We start from the raw sequence: 24,350 nt of genomic DNA on the forward strand, positions 1-24,350 counted from the left end.
CGTTAAACCACTGTCATCCACATGCTTACAATACGCCGCACATACGCCTTTAGTAACACACTTCCTAACTATACTGTTACATGTTTTATAGATCTGTTCTCCTCACCACGTGCAAATACTTTCAAAGAACCAAATCTTGTCATTTTTGCATTTTCCCTGCTGACATTTTTAAATCTCATTTTAATTTTGATCGAATATTTTCATGAACAATCATGAAAAAGATACAATTACTTATTACACTTAAAAACAAGGTATCCAATATGATCCCTTTTTATGAAAAGTTGAGAACAGGTCTTGAAGTATATTTAGCAAAAATACTTCCCCATCGCCCCCACTATTACTACTACAAAGATGCCTCATCTCTGAAGATTTCTGTTCTCTTAAAGATGGAAAAGTCTGCATAATACCCCATACCACTCTATAGGGAAGATCTGGGTAAAGAAAAATCTAAAAATAAATGCAAGGAATGTCTGAAGGTAGCCTATATTTGTGATCTAGTGATATTTGGGAAGAAGCAAAGCAAAACACTTTAGGAGAACTCTGATTTAGGAGTATCCTTATGTAGTTCTCTTACATACAGGCCAAAGGTAAAAAACCAAAATAATGCATAGTCAAATGAAGCCAAACTTACTGATAAGAATGTAATTTGATTTAATGTATTAAAATTATATCCACAAAATTTCCAATTTTTAGAGAAGAAACTGATTCAGTATTACCAGATATTCAAATTTCACTTAAATGAAATCAAAGTCATCTCACTTATACCATGACACATTCATTTAAAAAAGTGAACCTATATATAAATATTAGGGCCATTCCAAATAACTCCAGAATTTAAAAAGTCAGGTATTATAAGAATTGACTCATTAAGATCTAAAACTTCTTCTTGCTGCATCCTGAAACATAACAATTGCCACTTAATGACATTTACTTGAATATTTTCTTCAAAGTTTTTAGCTTTAAAATTATCCAGATTTGAAAAATTTGACATCTTAATTGTCATTTCTACAGCTTTATTTTCTTAGTTTGAAAATGATTTTGTTATGAAATGTAACTGCCTCCCTAGGGTGTGCCTTTTATTTCTGCCAAAGTAGAGAAGTTATATTAAATAAAAAGTATTATCAAAGCACATTCTACTCTTGTAGAGAAAGAAAGAGGACAGTAGTGAAAGGCAAATAGCAATCGCCCCTGAGCATTCACGTTTCTTCCTCTTCTATTTTCCTTGGACATCCTGATGTAGGTCTTTGAGGGAAGACTCATAGTGAGGGGGCAAGAAACACAGCCACTGCCTAGATCTGATTTCCTTAAAACTCTGAAACCCAAAGTGCTTATACTCCAAAGCTAAAATTCCTAGACAAAGGGTATCATAAACCTGAACATTCCTTTTTTCTTTTCTTTTTTTTTTTTTTTTTTTTTTTTTACAATTTATTTGAGAGCGAGCGTGTACAGATTAAGGGGGCTTGAGGGGAGGAGGAGAAGCAGACCCCCGCCCTCACGCTGACCAGGGTGCCTGCCACGGGGCTCAATCCCAGGACTGAGATCATGACCTGAGCCAAGGGTAGATGCTCAACCAAATGAGCGACCGGGGTACCCCCGTGAACACTACTTTTTAACCATTTTGTCAATTATTCCTTCTTATCCCTTAAAATTCTCAATAGTTCCGTAGTATCACTCAGAATTCTTGTACTCGTCAGAACACAAGAAATTTCGGTGAAGGGAGATTTAGACGAAGATTTTAGCTAACTTTGCTTTGACTCTTGGGCAAATACAGGTGAGGTACTTTCTTCAGTTAATGGAATGAGATTATGAAAGATTAATGAAGGTGGCCGTGGGCAGAAAAGATGAGGATACAGATAGCTGTGAAGTTCAGTTGCTAATTCTCCTAAAGTACAAATAAACGAGGCGGAGAGTCACTGTTGATACAGGACTACGTACCCCACCGCGCACACTTGGTCATGCGGGATTGGGTTGCTCTCCAGCTTGCGACGCCTCAGCCTATATCTGCTCACTATCATCTCAGACCACAGCCCCGTCCCCTTCTCATACCCCAGCACCCACAGACTTGCCACTCCCCAGTGCCATGCTGTTTTGGACACTCTACGCGTGCTCATCCCTCCTCACAGAATACTTTCTTAGCATCTTACTCTGGTGTCTTCATGACACTCTTCCAATATTGTGTTCTCTTCAACCTCAAGACCATATAGCCAGGAATTCTCTACACCCCTGTGCCATTTACAACGGTGTTTTATTATTTTCTTTCCTCTTAAAATGAATCTAGCAAATAACTAGGTCTGGTCTCTCTGTTCCTATCACTCAATATACTGTTTGGCATGAACTTTCTTATGATACGTATCTGTACATGAGTATAGAGATTGAGTTCACTGACTGACTTGAAACAATGTATTAGCCTTTGTCATTATTTTTAAATAATCTTTAATAACCTATTTCTGTTCAAAGGCAACTGATTACTAGTACCACTTAAGTAGCAGTGTTTTATTAAAAATATGTGAAAGAATTTTTATTTAACTTAGGATCATAAAATACATACCTTTAATATCAACTACCTTTGTTTCTTTAAAGCTGTAACTATACTTACCTGAAATTCACTACACTTCCTTAAAATTATCCTGAAATTAAACTTTTCACCAACAAATTTTGTTTGTTCTTCCTTTAGTCCTGTTACTTTACTGTATCTCTAATAGTCTGATTCAAATAAATCATGGTTAACAATTTCAGATTCTTATATTGTCATGTTGCTCATTTTAGAAGGAACTCCTTCCTTTTTTACCTAATACTTAGTTTTGTAAATGTGGAGCAATACTGACACATTACTCTGAAATCAAAGAATCCAAAGTGTGACAGGTAATTTTAAGAGCACAACAGCTAATCTATGAAATATGTGGATTGTTCTTATTCCTTTTTGGGGAAGGTAACATGTAATAATTTTTCTTTCAGTTATCCCTAATTTTTATAATTTAATTGTCATAACCTCTACAGTAGTGTTTAACTTTTACGCCTTAATTTTGATAATTAATAACTTCTTGGCTCTACTAATCAAAAGTCACATAAACACCTCTGCTTCTTCAGAAGACCGCATCCTGCTTTTCCCTTCCACTGACCCTACAGTTGTGGGATGACCGTTATGACCCCATTAGGCTCCTGCCGGCAGCAGGCAGCAGTTCTGACAAGGCTCCCTTCACATTCTGGTTTTTTCTTTCTTAAGTACCAGGGACTATCTGGCTGCTGCCATCCTGCACATCCTAGCAGAACAGCTCTCTATCCTGAGCTTCTGGCCTGAAGCAAGCACACATCCTTGAGATTTCCTAGGGGACCACTTACCAGCAAAAAAACCAAGGGACCAGCTAAGAGTAAACCACCACAGAAGAGTCACAGTAAGTCTCAAAGCCTTTCCTGAGATGCCAGGAATGTGGAGTAATTTCACTGCCCTACATCTGAAGCCAGGTTCCAACCGCTCAGCTAGCTTTAGGTCGTTTCTCTGCTCCCCCTACTATTCCTCTTCTTAAACTATTTCTTGCCGGTCAAGAGCAGACTATTGTATGTGTTTTCTATCACCTTTTCTTCTCAAACCTCTGTTGACAGACAATGGAAGAACAAATAAGATATATATGCCCTTGAGAAAGAAAAAGACCATCTCAGCTGTTTTCTTAACCATCCATTTTCATAACTGCATTGATTTCATAAAACGATTGTTACTCCATAGTAAAACTCTTCCTTTATGATTTTTTGTATTTTTTTCAATCAATCAAAAAATAATCCGTAAAAGCTTTTCAAATCTCAGAACCAAAAAAAAAGAAAGAAAGAAAAAAAAAAAAAAGGAATTGCAATTTGAGCTCAGACCTGTGAAGAGATTGAAGTTGTCACTCCCATTCTTAAAATAAAGAGCTCAACAAACTGAAAATCAATTGATTTTTCTTGGACTTGTGAGAGAACTAAGATTGCATGGCAAACCACTAACCCAAACCCTGGAGATCAAAACCAAATTGTGGTACAACACCAGGAGCAGAAGTCAGTGGAGGCCATAAAGAGTTAGACCACTTACTTGACTGGTCATTTACTAGAAGCTGAGTACAGAGAGTTAGAAACTCCTGGGGCTAAAATCAGAAGGTAGTTGCCCTACTCTGCTGGCTTTTACCTCCAGTGACCCCACCGAGCTCTCATGATAGGGATCCAAGAAAGATCCCCATGTGGACTTGCAGGAAGAAGAGAAGAAAAGCCACTGTTAAATGTCCCACATTCTTCTACATAACAGAGGGGGATGGAATTGTCCCAGCTGGAGAGAGAAAAGGTTATCCTCTGCAGCCTTTTGCAGCCTTCTAATCTCTTCTACTGGGAGAAACAAACCCTAAGTGAACAAGGGGAGGGGGAAGGGCTTTCAAGAAAACAGACTAGGGATGATTCAGGCATGGAAGGGAGTAAGTCACATGGTAGAGAGGGACAGAAACATCCATGCAGGCTACAGCCCCCAGACAGAGGCCACGAAAAATCTGAGACCAGCACCTACTTGCCAACACTCTGCCACAACACCAACACAGCCCCCGTTTAACAGCAGAAGATCAGAGCTGTATGACACCCTTACTGACGACAAATACTTGGGGAAGCCTAAAGTCAAAAGAGGAGACAAAGACAAGGACATTAGAAGAACTTGAAGCGTCTTGTACCCACAAACATTATAGCAAACATGAAACACAGCCTAACATCCAGTCAAGATTAATGTAAATCCTCAAACTAAAGGCTAACATACCTCAGTTCTTATTATCTGATATAATAGCTCTGGCTTTTAACAAAAATGACAAAACATACCAAAAGAGAAAAAGACTGGAAAGACAAAGCAAGCACCCCAATGAGATTTACTGGTGATGGAGATATTATAATTTAAAAAGAAAGAAAGAAAGAAAAAGAAAAAAGAGAGAGAAAAGAAAAAAGAAAAAGAAAAAAAATGATTTAAATAATTTATACTAATATGTTAAGGGCTCTAGTGGAAAAAGTTAAAAACATGCAAGAACAGATGGGTAAAGGAAGGAAGGAGATGGGAACTCTAAGACTCCAAGTAAAATGCTAGAGATCAGAAATGAAGACAGCCTTTGACTGGCTCATCAGCAGACCTGAGGATTTTGAGGGAGAGAATCAGTGAACTTGAAGAAAGGTCAACATAAACTTCCCAATCTCAAATGCAAAGTGGAAAAAAAATAGCCTAAAAAATTAAACAGACAAAAAGAACATCCCAGAATTGTGGGACAATATCAAATGGGGATGAATGACACAAATGCTCCTGCACTACCAAAAGATGGTGAGAATGGGACAGAAGGAAAACGTGAAGTGATCATGGCCAGGAATCTTCCAAATGGAATGACAGACACCAACCCACAGATCCAGAAAGCTCAGAGAATGCCAACCAAGAGAACCATAGAGCCTATCCCAAGACACATCATATTCAAACCCAGGAAAGTGAGACAAGGAATCAGAACACTGGAGTTTCAGACTTACCAGAAGACACACAAGCAAGAGCGGTGTGAGGTGAAAGCTGCAGAGTACTGAAAGAATAAAAAGCTAACTGATAACCCTATATCCAGTGAAATTATCCTTTAAATATGAAGGAAAAACAGACTTTCTCAAACAAAAACTGAGGAACTCATCGCCAGTCATCCTGCCTTGCAACAGGTGTTAAAAGAAGTTTTTCAGAAAGATAGGGAAAATGACAGCAGTCAGAAACTTGGGTCTATATAAAGAAAGTGTAAGGAGAAGGGATCAAGGGAAGATATACAAATTTTTGTTTTGTTTTCTTAATCTTAGTATCTAAATATTAACTGTTTAAAGAAATAATAGTAATCATATACTGGATGACAAAAACATCAGGTAATGAAGGACAGAAATATCATTGAAATAAATGACAAATGTCACAAGCAATGGAAGGGAGGAGTTGGAAATTCTCTATTATGGGGCAACTGTACTACACTTGAAGCCTGAGAGTGTTATCTGAATGTGGACTTGAGCTTTTTAAAATGTAGATTTTTAAACCCTAGAGCCACCAATAAACAACCCCTAAACAAGCTCCAAAAAAAGAAAAAACAAGTAGCACATCAAAAGAAAATCCCACAAAATGGAATCACATAAAACGCTCAATTCAAACGTGAGAAGGCAGAAATGGGTGGGGAAGAGGACAAAGGACAAATGCAAGAAAATGACCCAACACTTAAAAAGACTGTAGAATCTCAACCAACTATATTACTCTAAATATAAATAGTCTAAACACAGCCATTAAAAGACAGAGAATGTCTGAATGGATTAAAAAGAAAACCAAGAGGCAATTTTATGTTGTCTATAAGAAACCCACTTTCAAAATAAGGAATCATGGGGCAGCCCAGGTGGCTCAGGGGTTTGGCGCCACCTTCAGCTCAGAGTGTGATCCTAGAGACCGGGGATCGAGTCCCACGTCGGGCCCCCTGCATGGAGCCTGCTTCTCCCTCTGCCTGTGTCTCTGCCTCTCTCTCTCTCTCTCTGTGTATTCTCATGAATAAATAAATAAATCTTCAAAAAACAAAAGAAAACAAAATAAGGAATCAGATAGGTTAACAGTAAACAAATGGAGAAAGACACCGGCTAACTAGTCAAAAGAAAGCTGGAGTAGCCCTATTTGTTTAAGACAAAGCAGACTTCAGAAAAGATAAAATTATCAGGGATAAAGAGGGATTTTATACACCGATAAAGGAATTAATTACATAAAAGACAACAGTGATGCTATTATGAGAAAAAAAACCTGACAGGGCCACAGGATGTCATGATCCTGGAACACACAGCATAAATCCGAATGCATTTATAATAACTCATTTTGGAGGTCCATCTGCTTTATCAGACTTCACCATATGGAGATACGCAGAACAAATATTTTCATTTGCTCAGTTTGGTTTTCCCAACATCTAGCAAGTCAAAAACTTGAATACTTAATAAATATCTACCATATGTGTGAATCTGAATTTCACTATGTTATGTGCATTGATTTTTAACCATACAAGTGAGCCACTGTTCCATTAAAAATACAAAGGCCAGTTGCATTAATCTTTTAAAACTGAAGATTGAGGTTTTACAGTCATCCTCCACTATTTAGTAACTGCCTGGATTATTAACCATGAAAACAAGCATGATGAATGCATGAATTGTTCACAGGGTTAAGAGGCTTTACTATTAATTGTCAATTTATTCACTTGAAGTGACTCAGATGTTAGTAATGCAAAGCAAATGATATAAAAATGCAAAAATTAAGAGATTTGTGAAAAGATTAAAAACAGATATAAATTATGTACATTATAGGAGTGTAACACCTAATGAAAGCATGAATTTCAAAATGCCTGAATTTTGTCTATTTAAATTGTATATTAGAGCATAATTAAATAATTTATACCACTAAAATAAACAAAATGCAAATATCAAATGAATGTATTAGACAAATCTAGGGTCCAAAGATGAAGGACGTGGAACATATTTCATTCAATTTGTCCCACATAATGATCAGAATAACGACCAAAGAGAAAAATACTTTTTTCTTTCATCATCTCTAAATTACGTAGGACAGCAACATCATTTCTATCTGGCTGGATTAAAGACATTGTGAGTCTCGATTACTTCTATAAAACTCAGAAGATGAGCAGAACTTTTTTTTAAGATTTTATTTATTCATGAGAGAGGCAGAGACACAGGCAGAGGGAGAAGCAGGCTCCCTGCAGGGAGCTCGATGTGGGACTCGATCCCGGGACCCCGGGGGATCACAGCCTGGGCTGAAGGCTGACGCTCAACTGCTGAGCCCCTCAGGTGCCCTGAGCATAACTTTATAGAAAAAAAACCCAAAAAACGTATTTTTCACTCAGGAATATCTCTGTATTATAAATTATGCAGCTTCTTTAGATAATGTGGGAGCCGGGATATTTAACAAAAATCCCCTACCCCTGGACAAGCAGAGCAGGACTGACTCCATTGTGTGCTGCCCCCGCCACCTCCTGTATGACCCCCACATGACCTGCTTATGGCTTAGGCGCTGCCCCACCCTAGTCAAGCCCGGGGCACACCCTAGTCGGAAACGGGCTCAGTGATAGGCCAGTTCAAGTAGAACTTTAGGGTAAAATGTAACTCAATCGGCCGCCTGCGTGTGGACCCGCACGACTGCAACTTCCTGCCTATCCCACGGGCCACCGGCCCCTATAAAGCTGCTGCCTCTGAGTCTCGGGGTCCGAGTCCCTGCTCCGCCGTGTGGGCGCACTGGGACCCAGGCTCGAGCTTGGGAGCAAACCCTCGTGTGCCTGCATCGGTGTCGGCTCCTGGTGGTTTCCCGGGCACAACAGAAAACAGGATTTTCATTTTGTTCTTCAGCGCAGGCCCTGCGCGCCGCGCAGACACCAAGCGGGACATCCTGCCGCAGGGCACGGCCGCGCTGACGCTGACGCTGACGGTGACGCTGACGCTGACGCCGGCTCCGACCGCACGAGCCCCCGGACGTCTCCCTCCGCCGCCGGCCCGTTAGGACTCACGTCCCCTCAGCGGCGCAGCCCCGGGGGCGGGGGCCGGGGACCGGGGGCCGGGACGCCCGCTCGCCGCCCGGGCCGCTTACCTGGCACGCGTTGTAGAGCAGCTGGTGCTCCAGCTTCTTGACGCCCAGGATCTGCTGGAACATCTCGTAGAGCTGCTCCTTGCTGAGGATGAGCTCGGACACCGCGCTGAGGGCGCCGCGGCCCGGCGGCCGGCACACGTCCTCCTCGCCCCGGTAGATGGCGTCGAACTTGGCTATCCACGAGCTCAGCACCGTCTCCTTGCTCAGGCCGTCGATCTCGGGCAGGCTCCGCACGCGCTTCTCGATGTTCTTCTTGAACACCTCCCGGAAGTCGCTGGCGCAGCACCCTCCGCTCTGCACCATCCTGGCCACCCTGTCGCTCTTGAGGAAGACCTGCAAGACACGCAAGCAGAGCGGGGCGGCCGCTGACGGGGCGCGCGGCCACTCGGCACACAGCGCAAGGCCCACCTCGCGCAAGGACGGAGCGTGGAGGCCGCAGCACCGGGCCGAGCCGCCCCAGGGCACGACGAGCCACGGGAGGCCGCGCCGCTCCACCAGCCGTCGCGCAACCGGGGAAGGAAGAGCTCGACGCGCGCCTGCGTGCGCGTGCCGGTATGCCCGAGCGCCTGCGTGCGCGTGCCTGTATGCCCGAGCGCCTGCGTGCGCGTGCCTGTATGCCTGCGTGTGCGTGCGTGTACATCTGTGTCCGTGTGCGTATATGTCTGTGCGCGCGCACGTGCATGTATATTTGCGGGCGTGCCTGTATGCCTGCGTGCGCGTGCCGGTATGCCCGCGGGCGCGTGCGTGTACGTCTGTGCGCGTGTGCATGTATGTGTGCGTGCGCGTGCCCGCGTGCGTGGCGGGGCGGCGTGGGGGGGCGGTGCCAGCCCAGCTGAGTGCAGAGCAAAGCCCGGGCACGAGCTGCGGCTGCAGGGCGCGGGGACGCGGTCCAGGACACGCGTCCCAGGACGAGCATCCGCCGGGGCCAGGTCGCTGCCTGAGGAACGGAGCATCCTCAGCAGCAGGGCGGCGCGGGGACAAGACCAGGGCAAGCCTGCGGCAGGCAGCACGAGAGCCAGGGCAGAGGGCACAGGGCAAGGAGCGCGGGCGGGCGGCGGCGGCGTGGGTCGCAGGGAGCCCGGGCCGCCCCCGCCCCAGCCCCCCGTCCGCCGTCTCGCTCTCGCTCATCGCTCGGGCTTGCTCAGCACCTGCCACCAGGTACGTCTGCGTTCCCCCGAGTCAGTACACGCCGCAGGGCAGCCCCGAGTCTGCGCGCAGCCCACCCGGCGCCCCCCCACGGAGCCCGACCTGCAGGCCGACCTGCCGGGGCCTGGCCGGAGCGGGAGCCCGGGGCTCTGCCGGGGAGCGGCCCAGGCCGTGACCCCGAGCCCCGGGTGGAGCCCCAGATGGAGCCCTGGATGGAGACCTGGATCAGGCCCCGGATTGGGCCCGGGATGGAGCCCCGGATGGACACCTGGGTCAGGCCCCGGATTGGGCCCGAGATGGAGCCCCGGATGGACACCTGGATCGAGCCCCAGATGGAGCCCCGGATGGAACCCCAGATGGACACCTGGATCGGGCCCTGGATTGGGCCCGGGATGGAGCCCCGGATGGACACCTGGATCGAGCCCTGGATGGAGCCCCAGATGGAGCCCCGGATGGAGCCCCAGATGGAACCCAGGATGGAGCCCGGGATCGAGCCTCAGATGGAGCCCCGGATGGAGCCCTGGATGGAACCCCAGATGGACACCTGGATGGAGCCCTGGATCGAGCCCCGGATGGAGCCCCGGATGGAACCCCGGATGGACACCTGGATGGAGCCCTGGATCGAGCCCCGGATGGAGCCCCGGATGGAGCCCCGGATGGACACCTGGATGGAGCCCTGGATCGAGCCCCGGATGGAGCCCCGGATGGAACCCCGGATGGACACCTGGATGGAGCCCTGGATGGAGCCCCGGATGGAGCCCCGGATGGAGCCCCGGATCGAGTCCCGCATCGGGCTCCCCGCAGGGAGCCTCCTTCTCCCTCTGCCTGGCTCTCGGCCTCTCTCTGGGTCTCTCAGGAATACATAAAATATTTAAAAAACAAGATCTGTTGAAGAAAGTCAGGCCTCCCGTGGGCCCTGGCTGCCCTCGGGCTAAGGATGGGCTCAGGCCCCCGGCTCACAGGTCTCCCGAGGCGCCGCCGCGTGCACCACAGGAACCGCCCACGACACGCGGAAGGACCGGAGTGTGAGGTGCGGCTTTGTTCAGAGGACCCCCCCCGGGGCGGCAGAGACGGGCGAGGAGCGGCGTCCGCAGGCCCAGCCACCTGCCCCACCAGCCCCCTTAGGCCCGGCGGCGGCCCTGGCGCAGCTCCGGTGCTGACCCGGTCGCACAGCGGGATCCACGGACGGATCCACCGCAGGCTCGAAGCGCGACGCCCCAGGGCGGCTGATTGCAGCCAACGGCGCTCCCGACGACCAGGTGCCCAGGGCAGGCTCGGGTGGAGGGGCGCTCGCTGGGCCGCTGGGCCTCCACGGCGGCCTGGACACCTGGCGCACTCCCGGTCCTCGCCTGCTCCTCTCCGCGTCCCACGGGCCTCTACACCTGCTGGTCCCCACCCCAACTCCTCCGGCGACCCCTTCCTGCCCCTCACTCTGTCTCAACAGCAAGAGCCTCTCGCCTGGCCTTCCTGCCTCAGAAGTGTCCTGAAAGCCGCCTGACTCTCACTTCCCCAACTTCTTCCCTCCGGTGGTATCCAGCTACGATTCCTTTGTAAAAGTCTGGTCATTTCAGCCCTTCCCCAGCTTACACATTCTTCACGAACTTTACCCCCAAATCGTCACCAAGGTCCTACTTCGGATGGCTCCAAACTACCACTGCGCCTCCTCACTCGGCATCCTCCCCTGCTCAGTCTCCGGGCTCCAGCCCCCCTGGTCTGCTTCCCAAAACTTCACACAGTCCAGTCCACCTCACCATCACCCAATCCTCTCCTCCTAAGGCTGCCGATCCCCGGTCCATCAACCCTCCCGTAGGGATTCCTTCCCCAATTGCGTGAATCGGCCGATCCTGTATCTTTCAGATGCAACCCTAGCAACCTGTGATGGGTGGGGGAAGGTTTTATTGCCATTTTACTTTCTTCCTCACTAGAGAGCAAGTTCCATGAACCCAAAGATGGTTTCACCCCCCACCGAATCTGTAGTACGCACCACCACTCAAGCACAGAGCAAGCGCTTAGAAAATACCCAGAGAACGTGCAAATGAGGAGGGAATGAATGGTTTGGACGGTGGTTTCCCCATCCACGCACTTGCCTAACTTCAATGAACCACTAAGGTTTACTTTCAATCAGATGCTTAACCTCAGACATGGACCTTGTCCACATGAATGCGAAAGAGAGATCGCAGAAGGAAGCAGGAGTAACATCGCAGAGAAAAGTAAACCTGGTTTTGTGAAGAAAAGGTATATTGTTTAAAGACGTAATGCCTAAGCGACAATCTGCTGTAATTGCAGAAGTGGTAGTTTTTAAGATTTTTTTCAGGTGTTACATAAGTTATGAAACTGATGATGGACTTAGGCCCAGTAGAGACAAATGATCTTAACCTTCTATCCTTTCACGGTCATTATTATTTAGTCAAAGGCAGACAAAGCGTGGTCCTAGCTTTGGGTGCACCTAGACCAGCTTTCCACTCGACGCCCCAGGATCCTCAAAGACACTGTCTGGGTCCCACCTCGGCTCCGTATTGGTGAAGCAGCCGAGGGAATTCAGTTTACGACAAACTCACTGTGTCTCCCTACAGCTCCTTCGCCTATTATCTCCTTTTGCCCCCAATCACCCTGTGCCTTGTTATCCTTCATGGATTAAGTGGCTTAGGCGATGGAGTGACCGGCCCACCGGCCCACGACGGGAGAACAGAGACTGGCGGAATTCCAAAGCAGCATTACCTACCTCCTCCCTCCCTCCTCCCACTCATCACAGTTCACCCCTGGCAGCCGTCTATCCTGACGGCGCGGGCCACGATCTGCGGAGTTCCCGATCAGTGACCTTTATGTGAAAATGCCACTGAACACCCAAGTAATTCAGTGTGGGAGTCAGTCCACAGGCATCAAAACGCTGTAACATCCGCGCAGCCACGGCTTCCCACATTTTAGCAAGTTATACCCTGTACGGGGGCCTCCTGAGCACCACGAACGGCCCCCCTCTCCATTCACCTGCTCGGTTTATGGACTAAAAAATCACCGAATATCTTAAAGTCGTGGTGAATAACAAAACTGAAGTGTGATGACTACAACAGAAAACTGTGTCTGCAAAAGGTGAGTCTGCCCAGCTGTCCAAGTAAGACTTCAAACGGACTTTTCCACAGAAGCACTTATTGTTCACACAGTACTTTTGATCTGATCCATGCATTGCTTCTTTGCTTCAGAAGGATCGTACAATGACAGGAAAAACATTACCTGCTTGCCAGATCACGGTGGCTATCCAAGAGATGGCTCCTGGGAAGGCTGCCAGCATGTGCTCAGCCAGGAAAACACCCACCAAGTACAGGAGTCCCACTCATAAGAGATGCCTTTCTCTCCTTAACAACGTCAACTGCTGATAATCCCCATAATGTACGCTGCGCCTAGACAAACGAGGCATGTTTTCTGAAACTTTTTCAGAGGGGAAGTTAGCCAGTCCTTGAAGCCTTTTAACAGCGACGAATTTAGTGCCATTCTATGTAAATTCCCCATTTTCCAGTACCAACACTGGTGTTCATCAGCTCACTGCACATGCCTAGGCCTGTCAACGAGCTTCCCCATCAGCACTGGACTGTGCCGGTGTCTTCATCCATCTGGGTCTCCCTCACGTGGCCTTTCCAGTCTTCCCTTCCACCTCTCTGGAGGACACGTTTTCTGTTCCAATAAAGGGGCACACTTGTGTAGCTCAACACTCTACAGGCTTCCTCCCCCAAACCTCACCCATTCGTTCCATAAATATTTATCAGAACATGCCACACGCTGGGCAATGTGCTCAGTGTTGAGAATATACTCGGGAGCCAAAGAGACGAGTGAGCTCCTTCACAGAACCTACACTGGAGGGAAGATAATTACAGGAACTGGTGGCAGCTTGGTGAATACAGTGGTAGTTTCTAGAGCCCTGAGAGTGTCACAAAGTTCTGAGCCCATCTGAGGAAAGTCACAGAGGATTCCCTGAGGAGGTGCCTGGAGATACAAAAATGGAGAGGAATGTGTTTGGAAATGTGGGGAGACCAAGGATCCTGGTTATCTAAGGGGAACACAGCTTATCTAAGTGGGCTTGAAAAGGCTTCTTGGGCTTCAGTGAAAGGACCAGTGGGATAAAAAGAGGCTAGAGAGGAGGGACAGGCTTCATAACCCCTGGAAGGTCCTTGGCTTTTATCTCAAGAACGTGGAACGCCTTCCAAACCTTAAAGTCAGGGAGTCATGTGATTAGAACAGCATTTTGAAAAAAAAGCTAGAAAATGTTCTACCTTTTTACATATATTAACCTTAGCACAAAGTAGGTGCTGGCAGCTATTCCAAAGGCTAAGGGAAGAAAAAAAGCAGCATGGGGGCGGGGGGGGGGGGGGGGAACATGCCAGAGGTTACAGAGCCAGGCTGCACAAGAGTGAATCTAAGCCCAAATGGACTCATTTGAGAGCCGCCTTCTTCGCCACCATATAATCAAATTTGGGGATTTACCAATTTAGAGCTCATTAAACTGAGCAACCGATTTGAATGAAGAGAATCAGTAAGTAGAATTTTCTCCTGTTACTCTCTACCTCCTTTGTGAAGCTGCTCGCTGCTTGATGCCAGTTCTTTTTTCTGAGCCTCCAGGGAGGGGCTCCCTATATTCTCTGAAGGTATCAAACATACGTGTCCTCCATGGAGCATCGCTGTATTTCTCCCTTGCTTAGACCATGCATTTCATTAGACCTGCATCTCTAAAGCCTCTGAGTATCATTCAATACTCAAATTTTAAAGGAATGCATGAGGTCCTTTGAGTAGTAATGGACTTTGGAAAGTTACTGAATCCAAAAGGTGGTGTTTTGACCCCTATAGGATGTAATTTTGTCTGATTCAGTGTACATTAATGTAGACCGCAAAGTAATTTTAGTAAAGCTAAATTTATTCAGCATCTTAGTAGAAATCATAGGTTCAACAGACACTTATTTGTAATACAGTGTTATTAATCGTGGGTTAATTTTTTCTTATTTTGGTCAATCATCTTTCTTGGCAAAAAATTTTAAAAAGCTGTACTTGACCTTTGTGTTTACTGATCCATGAATACCAAAGGTTTGGAAACCACTAATTTAACCAGTGCCATTCCCTTGTCAAATGTGAAAAAATGATAAAACTGATAGCAAACAATCTCTTATTTGAAAAATTTAGGTGCTACCTTTACCCTCTATCTTTAAACTAGAAAGCAGGTACTCTCAAACGACCCTTCCTTACAACTAAAGCCCTTAGAACAAATCTAAACCGTCTAACCTACTAAAACCGTCTTGCATTGTCTTGAGGTTCGACTGAGAAGAATTCATATTCAAATGAACATAAATGTGACCTGAAACTTCTTTTTAAAAAATATATGCATGCTATTCCTATCATCTTATCCATATTATAAAGTTTTTATAAAGCCTTTTTTCATATATTATGAACTAGAAATAATAGATCCTTCAGGTTTCTTTATGGGAACTTCCAACTCAGTGATATCCTTGAACTTCCCTAAGCCAACGGTGCACTTTCCTTAGCCCGGTAACAACAGAGCCTGAAACTGAGAAAATTACCAAGCTCCTCACTCTAAAGACAAATATACACAGAGAAGCAAGACCATCGGGTACTAGCAGGGCTTCCAATTCTGAGATTGGGATGGTGTAGGGTTAAAAAAAAATGTTCACAGTGGAAAAGGAAGCGAGGACATAGCAAATGTGAATTTCTACGTGAATATAGTCAGTGAAAAAAGATGCAGCCCTCTCTCGACACGTGCCCTCGCCCTTATTTCAGTGTTTCCTGGTACCACAGAAAACACTAAGTTCCTAGGTTGAGTTACTTCATCCTGCCTATCTTAAGAAGATGGTTTATTCCCCCCTCATGATGCTGATATGTAAAGAATTTGCATTAACGTATAACTTGTGTAGTCTCCTAGTATATGATGTTCAATAAATCCTTTATTATATGGAACAAAGAAAATGTGCTCGGTCTTCCAGCTTTACAATATTCCAACATCAATTTTGTAATTCTGTTCACCTCACCCTCACCTCTGTGCCGTTCTCCTTTCATCAGCAGGGAAATAACGTAACACACCCCAGAGGGGATCAGACCTGGGTTTCAAGGTGTGACATGAGCCCAGAAACCCTGCAACGTCCTGGGTCAGTTTCCTCGCTGGTGGAAAAGAGTGACTTTCTTAAAACTTTTTTGGTATTATATAATAAATTAAAAGTTTCATCAGGATTATGGGAAGTGTGATCTGTGGACCAATGCCCCAATAATCTAATACTAAATTATTAGTATTCGGCCATTAGAGACAACAGAGAATTTTTAGAAATTCACAGTGATGTGATGTTGCCATGACATCCAAAACCAGGATTCTACACCAACATTTTGTTGTTGTTAATGTGTCCATATAGAAAAATTGAAAAGGTTTGTAGTGGTTTGAAAAATCACTCATTTAACCAATCTCATTCCTTGATCAAGTGTGAAAAAATCATTAAAACGAACAACTGCCTTTGTTCTGACATATACCTCCAGCCTAGATTCTACAAATGACATTCTAGTCTAGTGTTTCTCTCACATACCCATCTACACCTCCATCAATCCAAATTATGTTATGCAATTCAGAGTAAGTTAAACACAAGATTTTTATTTTACAAAAAAATCCACAATGGATTGGAAAATAAATACTGGTCCCTTTGCTGCAAATACAATATCTCAGGAAACTTCTGAGAAGATGAGTGATATACTAATGTTGACAGAGCAACTGAGAATATTTCTAAAAACCAAATCACTTTACTTCCTACAATATTATCAGGATACCAGAGAATGAGCTACCAGCCTTTCACATTCTAGATTTGTAAAATGTGAATCATAAGGATACTAAGTTATTTACTCTTGATAACCCAGGAGCCTATGGCAGGAAATGAAGTTCCAAACTGAAAAAGAAAAAAAATTCTGGAAAGTCAGTCAATCTTCAAAATAAACCTCCTGCTGAGTCAAAGAAAAATGAACCCAAATATCACTGAACGACAACCTCTCTGACATCTAATGGCTCTCGATAAATATTTGGATAAATATTTGTTGAATCAATTTCTGTAGTTCACACCTTGTAGTTATTTGTTATTCCACCAGATGGCAACTATGCATGGAATAAGAATGTTGGGTTTTTTTTTAATCCCAGAAGTGAGTTTTCCGGATAGTGAGGAACTTCAAAGGAACAAATCCAAGAGCCCTTTCAGAACACAGACTCCTCTGGGCACCTGGGTGGCTCAGCTGGTTAAGCGTCCTACTCTTGATTTCAGCTCAGGTCATGATCTCAAGGTCATGGAACCAAGCCTTGTGTTGGGATCAAGCTCAGCGGGGCTTCTGCTTGAGGATTCACGGTCTCTGTCTCCCCTTCTCCCCCTGCCTCACCCGTTTCCTGGTGGCAACACGTTCCCTACAGCCCGCATTCTCTCTGACTTCTCTCCTCTGTAGTAGCCAAGGAAATCGAAGTTCTTCCCAAGGCCATTCTTCACATTTTAAGTGGCTGTGAACATGGTGTTCAAGGGTAAACATTCCTCAGGTGACAGGCGCCCTAACCTGCCCGGCGGCTCTCAGCACCTGCCACATCTCCCACGTATGTGTGGGAGTGCAGAGCCTGCATTCTTCCCGGGTCTTCGGTTCAACTGCTCATGTTCTCAGTGAAACCTCCTCCACTTAAACCTCCAACTCTGCCTCTGACGGTTCCTGCCCTATTTTCAGTTTTGTTTTTCTGCACAGCACTTATCACCATTTACCATACTATATTTTTGCTATAACTTAATCCCACTAGAAAGCAAGCTCCACTAGGGCAATGGGAATCATATGGTTTGTCCCTGTATTTCCAGGGCGATCAATATTTGTTGTATGAATAAAATTATCAATTTGCCACGGGAGTAAGATCTCATCATGAACATGAAAAGGAGTAACTGTAGCTACAGACGCAGCAGCTGTGCTGTTGACACAGAAGATGCCACACACTTTCGGGTGGCCTGCTTACATGGACTTCCAGCTACATTTTTATGGACACTAAGTCTCCCTCTAGTATTTGTGAAGCTAGTTTTATGAACCCAAACCTAGGCATTTTTACAATTCCTTTCTGAATTTCTGATGGCCCTCTATTTGCATACGTTTTCCTCAGACCTTTACTAAATCAGTGTATTAGACACCATCCTTACCCGGTGTGGGCTGCCCAAAGCTCTTTCTGCTTTTTGTTTTTTTTTTTCTAACCTGTTCTTTTTTTTTTCCTAACCTGCTTTTTTCTGCTTTTTGTCTTTTTTTCTAACTTTGGAACTCATACATTGTCTAAAATATATGTTTTCTCACAAATCCCCTGGCAGTGTGATGGGGTGGTAGAGCAACTAGAACCGGGAAAGGAAGGGAGTAAGCATTTATATTCACAAGTCAGGCATAAATCAGAGAAGTTGGACACATGAAATATGCCTAAATGTGTCTCAATGTACCAACAGCAACTATTATTTGTGTAGTGCTTTAAGATGCACAGTTATCTACATTTATATGATTTCATTCCGATTACAGCTGTGTGATACCTTCTCGTTTGAACACTGACTTTCTGAGACACAGTAAAGGTCCCTAAACCTGAGTGTTCCTCACAATCAGCTGGAGGACTTGTTAAAACAGGTATCTGCCCCCCACAGCACACTCCCAGATTTCCTGACTCCAAGAGCTCTGCAGCAGGGCTAGGAGTCATCCTTGAGTCTTCCTCAATTCCTTGTGACCCTAACTCTTCCACTCAGTATCTACCATGTTCCTAAAGGGGAGATAAACCGAAGAAGATGGTCAGAGGTATGGACCAGTTTTGAAATCAGTGCCACCCTGGTCATTACGAAGTGAGTTACAGGGCAGCCTGAGTGGCTCAGCGGTTGAGCGCCGCCTTCGGTCCAGGGCGTGGTCCTGGAGACCTGGGATCGAGTCCCACATCAGGCTCCCTGCATGGAGCCTGCTTCTCCCTCTGCCTGTGTCTCTGCCTCTCTGTGTCTCTCATGAATAGATGAATAAAATCTTAAAAAAAAAAATACAAACCAGCAAATGAAATCAAAGAACACCATCTTAAAGGTGGCCCACATTATATTCATCTCATCCAATCCATCTACTATTGCTTTTTATCACTATTATTTTCTCATCACTCCTGGATTATTACAACAGCCTCTGGAAAACCAAAATTCTATAGGTCACTAACACTTCTTTATAAAACACTATTGTTACACAGACTCTGAACTATAGAGGACTGAGGGTCGCCATAGGGGAGTTGGGTGGGGGGAGGGTTTGAATGAGTGATGGGGACTAAGGAGAGCACTTGTTGGGAGCACTGGGTGTTGTGAGCAACAAATCACTACATTCTATACCTGAAACTAATATTACACTGTATGTTAAGTGAAATGTAAATAAAAACTGAAAAAAATAGATTAGGAATCCATGATCTATCAGAGTTCTTAAGTTTTGGAGGATTATTATTTTATTGCCTGAATTACCAACAATCAACATCTTTCTTGAGGGAAAAACCCACCACCACTGTTGTTCACATCCTTCTCTCCATCAGAACGCCCCTCTTCCCAAGTGGTAGCTCCTCGTTTCTCTAGCTGAAATCTAGTCCTTCATATTCCCAGACGCCTTTGTCAATTCCTCTTCATGAAGCATCACCCTGTACAACTTGGTATTTATATTTCTACCTCACTATTTTGAAAAAGTGAAAACAAGTCAATGTGAAGGAAGCAGAAGGTAAAATTGAGAATTTGATGAATGTAAAGGCTCTTTGGGACAGCCCTACGGTAAGTGGTTCTCAACCTTGTCTGCTGAAATCAACTGGGCAACTAAAAAAATTTTTGATGCCTGGGTTCCAGAGCACAGCACAGGCCTTGGATGCAGCCTGGGTAGAGAATTTCAAAAGCTTTCCAAGTGATTCTGGCATGCAGCCAAGGTCGAGAACTGCTCTATGAGAAATAAAGGGAGTTAAGAGAATAAAGAATTTTTAAGTGGAAGTAAACATCTGAAGAAAATCAGTAGAGAGGGCTAAGGACCAGCAAACAATCCTGCAGAGAAGACTACAGGGCAAGAACTCAGGGGCCTGTGCAACAAATGGCTCACACTGGGTTCCAGGCTGCAGCTGGAAAACAGATGGGCTGGGAAAGAAGGGTGCAGGAAACCCTGTGTGAAGTGACACCAAAAGCAAATCATGGAAATGAAAGGCCAAGAAATGTGTGGGAAATATCAGAAAGGGAGACAGAACATAAATACTCCTCACTCTGGGAAACGAACTAGGGGTAGTGGAAGGGGAGGAGGGCAGGGGGTGGGGGTGAGTGGGTGACGGGCACTGAGGGGGGCATTTGACGGGATGAGCACTGGGTGTTATTCTGTATGTTGGCAAATTGAACACCAATAAAAAATAAATTTATTATAAAAAAATAAATAAACTGAGAAGTAGATGACCCTCTCCAAAAAAAAGAAAAAAGAAAGGCCCAGTGAATTCAGAGGGGGAATTCTGAAAAAGATGCTCCTTAGTTGGGAAGTTTTAAAAAATGACAAAAGCTGATGTGTGGCAACAATGGCGTGCTGCTGAATAGGGAGATGAATATCACGGATGTAGAGAAGGTTTGAAATCCTGACTGTTCTGGTCTTCAGCAGTGAGGAAAGTCCGTGTCAGCAGCTGAAGTCATCAAGGAGTTCTGTACCTTGGAGGTCTAAGCTAGCTGCACAGTTGTGAAGACGGCTGTTATGCTTCTAGGTGGTATGTCTACGAAAAGGGGAGGTTTTTGCGGAGGGACTGTGACAAAGAGTTCTGACACCTGTGTGCACAGGGAGCCACTCATTTCAGGTTCATTACTCCCTCCTCTCCCCAAAGAATTCTTGCAGGCTAGAAAAACAAGCCTATGTCAAGATATTTGTGTTGGTAATTCTAACAACTCAGTCCTCCTTCCTCTTCATCACCCACACTAAACATTTTTAAAAATGCACTAAATACAAAGCCAGGTAAGTTCTAATGCAGAAACGGGTGCCCACAGTCAATGGTGGAGCAAGAACATGGAGTCGCCAAGGCTCCTTGTCACAGGAGCAGTATGTGAAGGCCTACTCCTTTCACATCAGTCTCTCTGAATTCTGCTCCTTTCCCCCACTTGTGTGCTACTTCGAAAAGCTGTAGGTTTGTAGAAGGAGAAAACACTGCGCACTAAACCTCAATACCATCAGAAACACCAGATCCCACCTAGACCCTCTGAAGTACCCACACTACGGTAAATATGACGGCTGAGTGACGTCTCTCTGCAGTACGACTGCATCACAGTAATCCTCTAGCAAGGGACAGGGACATAACCGGCCTGTCCTGTAATACAAGGGAACACAGGTAAAATCACCTATTGCATCATCTAATCAGTGCTCGGGCTCTTTAGAATCCATTTCACTTTCGCAAATATTGAACCTATTTTATCCCAGTAATAAAGAAAAAAAGTTGCATTTATCTAAGAAACATCTAAGAAACACCCCTAATTTGAGGTGTGGGGAATCAAACCACTAGAGAATGCAAAAATACACACAAAGGAGAAATGCAAGGGATAATCCATCATGACACTGGTGTTAGGGGCAAAATAGTTCATATGATGTTCCCATGCCATTATGACAAAATTTATTTACATCACTATGCATTAAGAGAAAATGGCATAGCCCACAAAGAAGGTAGAAAACTACTATAATACCACCTTACATTGGACATAGTCTTATTTCAGATCCCAGTTATTAAATTCAAAGTGGTTTATTGATCTGTTTACAACACTCAAAGGGCAAAAACTTAGGCTGTTTTGTTCTGACATAAGGAAAAGCAACACAAAGCGCTCAGCCCACTGGCTGCTACCTGCGAGGCGCTCAGCAAAGACAGTTCCCCAGCTCACGGACCCTTCAAAGGGCATCCCCTGAAACTTCTCCAATCAAAACAAGCACATGCTGGTTCAACGTCCATATTCACAAGACACTGAATTATAAAAGTGAGGAAATGTTCGTTTCATACACATGGTTAGTCAGGTTTTAGGTTGACAACAATGAACCAAGAAAAGAAAGGAGAAATCCAATGAGGCTGCGTAGAAAAGACTGACGGAGAACAGCGTTCATGTAAAGAGCAAACCACAAAATCCTCAAGGGTTGGGTCTGTCATGGAACATGCACCCAGGTCAGTCCTCTAGATGACACAAAATGGTAATGATTCTAGAACACTGCATACTGTTATGTATTAACACATATTCAGATTAAAAAAAAAAATCATGAGTTACTAATTCAGATTCACTCCAAAAATATTTCAGGGCCTTGCACTGTGCTAGATCCTGGGAACGCAGTGATGAACACCGTCCCAAGGCGTCATAACAGCTACATGGTGACACCCATCTCCAAAATAATTTTTAAATATTTTATTTATTTATTCATAGAGACACAGAGAGAGAAAGAGAGAGAGAGAGAGGCGAGACACAGGCAGAGGGAGAAGTAGGCTCCCTGCAGGGAGCCCGACGTGGGACTCGATCCCCGGTCTCCAGGATCACACCCCGGGCTGCAGGCGGCGCTAAACTGCTGAGCCACCAGGGCTGCCCGAATCTAACATTTCACTAGTGGCAAAAGCAACTGGGTAGTACGGTGGAACCCATGGGGAAGGAATACACCGTAACTAAACCTAAGAGGATTTATCATTTAAATCTTTATACAGATTAGGAACATGGAATAATTATAAGCTATACTGGGCACTGGATTCTTTGCTGTTCACTCAAAAGAGCTAATATCTTACTTTTAAAATTGCTATCACTGCACATACGGATCACATTAAAACGTACTAAGAGCTTAAAGAGAGCTGCTTGTCGAGAGCGACAGTCATAAAATTCCGTACAGCAACATTTTCATGCTAAGAACAAAGAACGCAGCACAAGGACTTCCAAAGGAGTATATTGTACTTGTCCTGGCACGTAAAAGAACTTCTGTTTTCCAAACTCATTTGATGGTTTCTGTACAAGGAACACGCAAACACGTTAGCAGTTTTCTTACCAAGACAGGGCCCAACATCTGTACAAACATGCGGGGGAAGCCGTCCTCGGTTGTAACGTGCACCTGGACGTGCAAGGGGACCTAGACGCCCCCCGGAGCGACACTGACAAGAGGTCACACTCAGCAAAGGCGAAAAGGGAAACAAAAAAATCCTGCTAGGCCCTTTTTCTGCTTGACGAGGGATGGAGACAGTTGCCACAGTAACAGAAAGGGACACAAAAACCACACTTGGAACAGACAGACCGCCTGTCAGTATTAGGACCTGAGTTGACAAACAGGTTTAATCCACCTCCTCAAGGGTCATGCTGTCGCGGTGAAGGCCCCGCACCCTCTGCTCCCGAACGAGGCTGGCTGTCGTTCTGGGGAGCGGCCCCTTTGTCCGACCCGCCCGGGGCAGGGAGGTCGGCGGCGGCCCCCTCCGCGCCAGGGGACAGGGCGGCAGACAGCTCGCTCGACATGAGAACTTGCAACGACTCCGCTCCGTCTTCCACGTCCACCTGAACGCCCAGAGCCTTGAGGATGTCGCATTTGCACATAGGACACGTCCCGTGGGCCAGGATCCAGGGGTCGATGCAGTCCTTGTGGAAAAAGTGCTTACACGTGAGAACACGAACCGTGTCGTCAGGCTTGTAGAGCTCGAAGCAAACCACGCAGCTGTCCCCGCTGGCGCCCAGCTCGGCGTCCCCGTCCTTGAGGACCCGGAGCTGCAGCCGCGCGAAGGCCTGCTCCAGGTGGGTGGTTAGCCGCTGCCGCCGCCGGCCCTGAACCCGGGCCACCCAGAGTCTCCAGATGTGGTAGAAGACGAAGTACGCCAGAGTGGCCGTCGTGACGATCGCAAAAGACACGAAATAGTGATTCATCCAGATGATGTGCCTTCTCCCCACGTCAACGAGGACCGTGACGCGAACTCCCTTCTGGATCAGGTGCAGCATCTCCACGCCCTTCAGGTTCCCGATCATCAGCACCACGACGCCCTCAAACGCCTGGTGAGACATGGGGAACACCTGGCTGCCCGTGCCCGGGAAGTTGTAGATGATCACCCCGCTGGCCCCCTTGCCCACGGCGACCCTGATCTTCTGCGTGAAGGTGCAGCCGCCCCGCGCGATGAGCGCGAGCCACGGGCCCGCCGGCGGGCCGCCGAAGCTCGTGTTGGCCTGGCACGCGCTCTGCGCCCTCCCCGCCGGCGGCGCCAGGACCCCCGCCACCCTCTTCAGGGCCGAGCTCCGCCCGAACACCCCGGCCTCCCCCAGCTCCGACAGCAGGCGCGAGCCCACGCGAAAGGAGATGTTCACGTAGGCGGTCCACACGGCCCCGGCCGCGCAGCAGTTCTGGCCGAGAAGCCAAAGGACGCCGACTTCCAGGAGCCAGGAGCCGACCCGGGGCGGACAACTCGCCCCCCGCACGCGGCCCTGCCCTCCGCATCTGCTGGCCATCAGGTGAGAGGAGCGACAGGAGAGAGACCGTCCCGGGGAAAGCAGGCTCCGCAGTCCTCCAGCATGTTTCTTGTAAGAAGTTCTTCAAGGTGTCCTATGAGGCCCAGATGTTTTATTAG

At 46.2% G+C, this 24,350-nt stretch overlaps 2 protein-coding genes across 13 annotated transcripts in view; both read right to left on the reverse strand.

The window, feature by feature from the left end:
• Window positions 1–24,350, reverse strand: part of CADPS2 (calcium dependent secretion activator 2) — a 449,851-nt gene that overhangs the window by 286,068 nt on the left and 139,433 nt on the right. For all 12 annotated transcript variants that reach the window (XM_072764916.1, XM_072764924.1, XM_072764914.1 and 9 more), the window contains exon 3: window positions 8,618–8,950. In XM_072764916.1, coding sequence (XP_072621017.1) covers window positions 8,618–8,950 — 333 coding nt within the window. The remainder of the gene's footprint in view (window positions 1–8,617; window positions 8,951–24,350) is intronic.
• Window positions 17,982–24,341, reverse strand: RNF133 (ring finger protein 133). Its single transcript, XM_072762732.1, has one exon. The coding sequence runs from the start codon at window positions 24,229–24,231 to the stop codon at window positions 23,092–23,094; it is 1,140 nt and encodes a 379-aa protein (XP_072618833.1). The 5' UTR covers window positions 24,232–24,341; the 3' UTR covers window positions 17,982–23,091.

The sequence above is a fragment of the Vulpes vulpes genome, chromosome 7, assembly GCF_048418805.1.
Source record: "Vulpes vulpes isolate BD-2025 chromosome 7, VulVul3, whole genome shotgun sequence".
Lineage (NCBI taxonomy): Eukaryota > Metazoa > Chordata > Mammalia > Carnivora > Canidae > Vulpes > Vulpes vulpes.

Excerpts from the sequence above, each read along its gene's own strand:
- RNF133 (XM_072762732.1), bottom strand. The coding sequence starts at position 24,231 with ATGGCCAGCAGATGCGGAGGGCAGGGCCGCGTGCGGGGGGCGAGTTGT.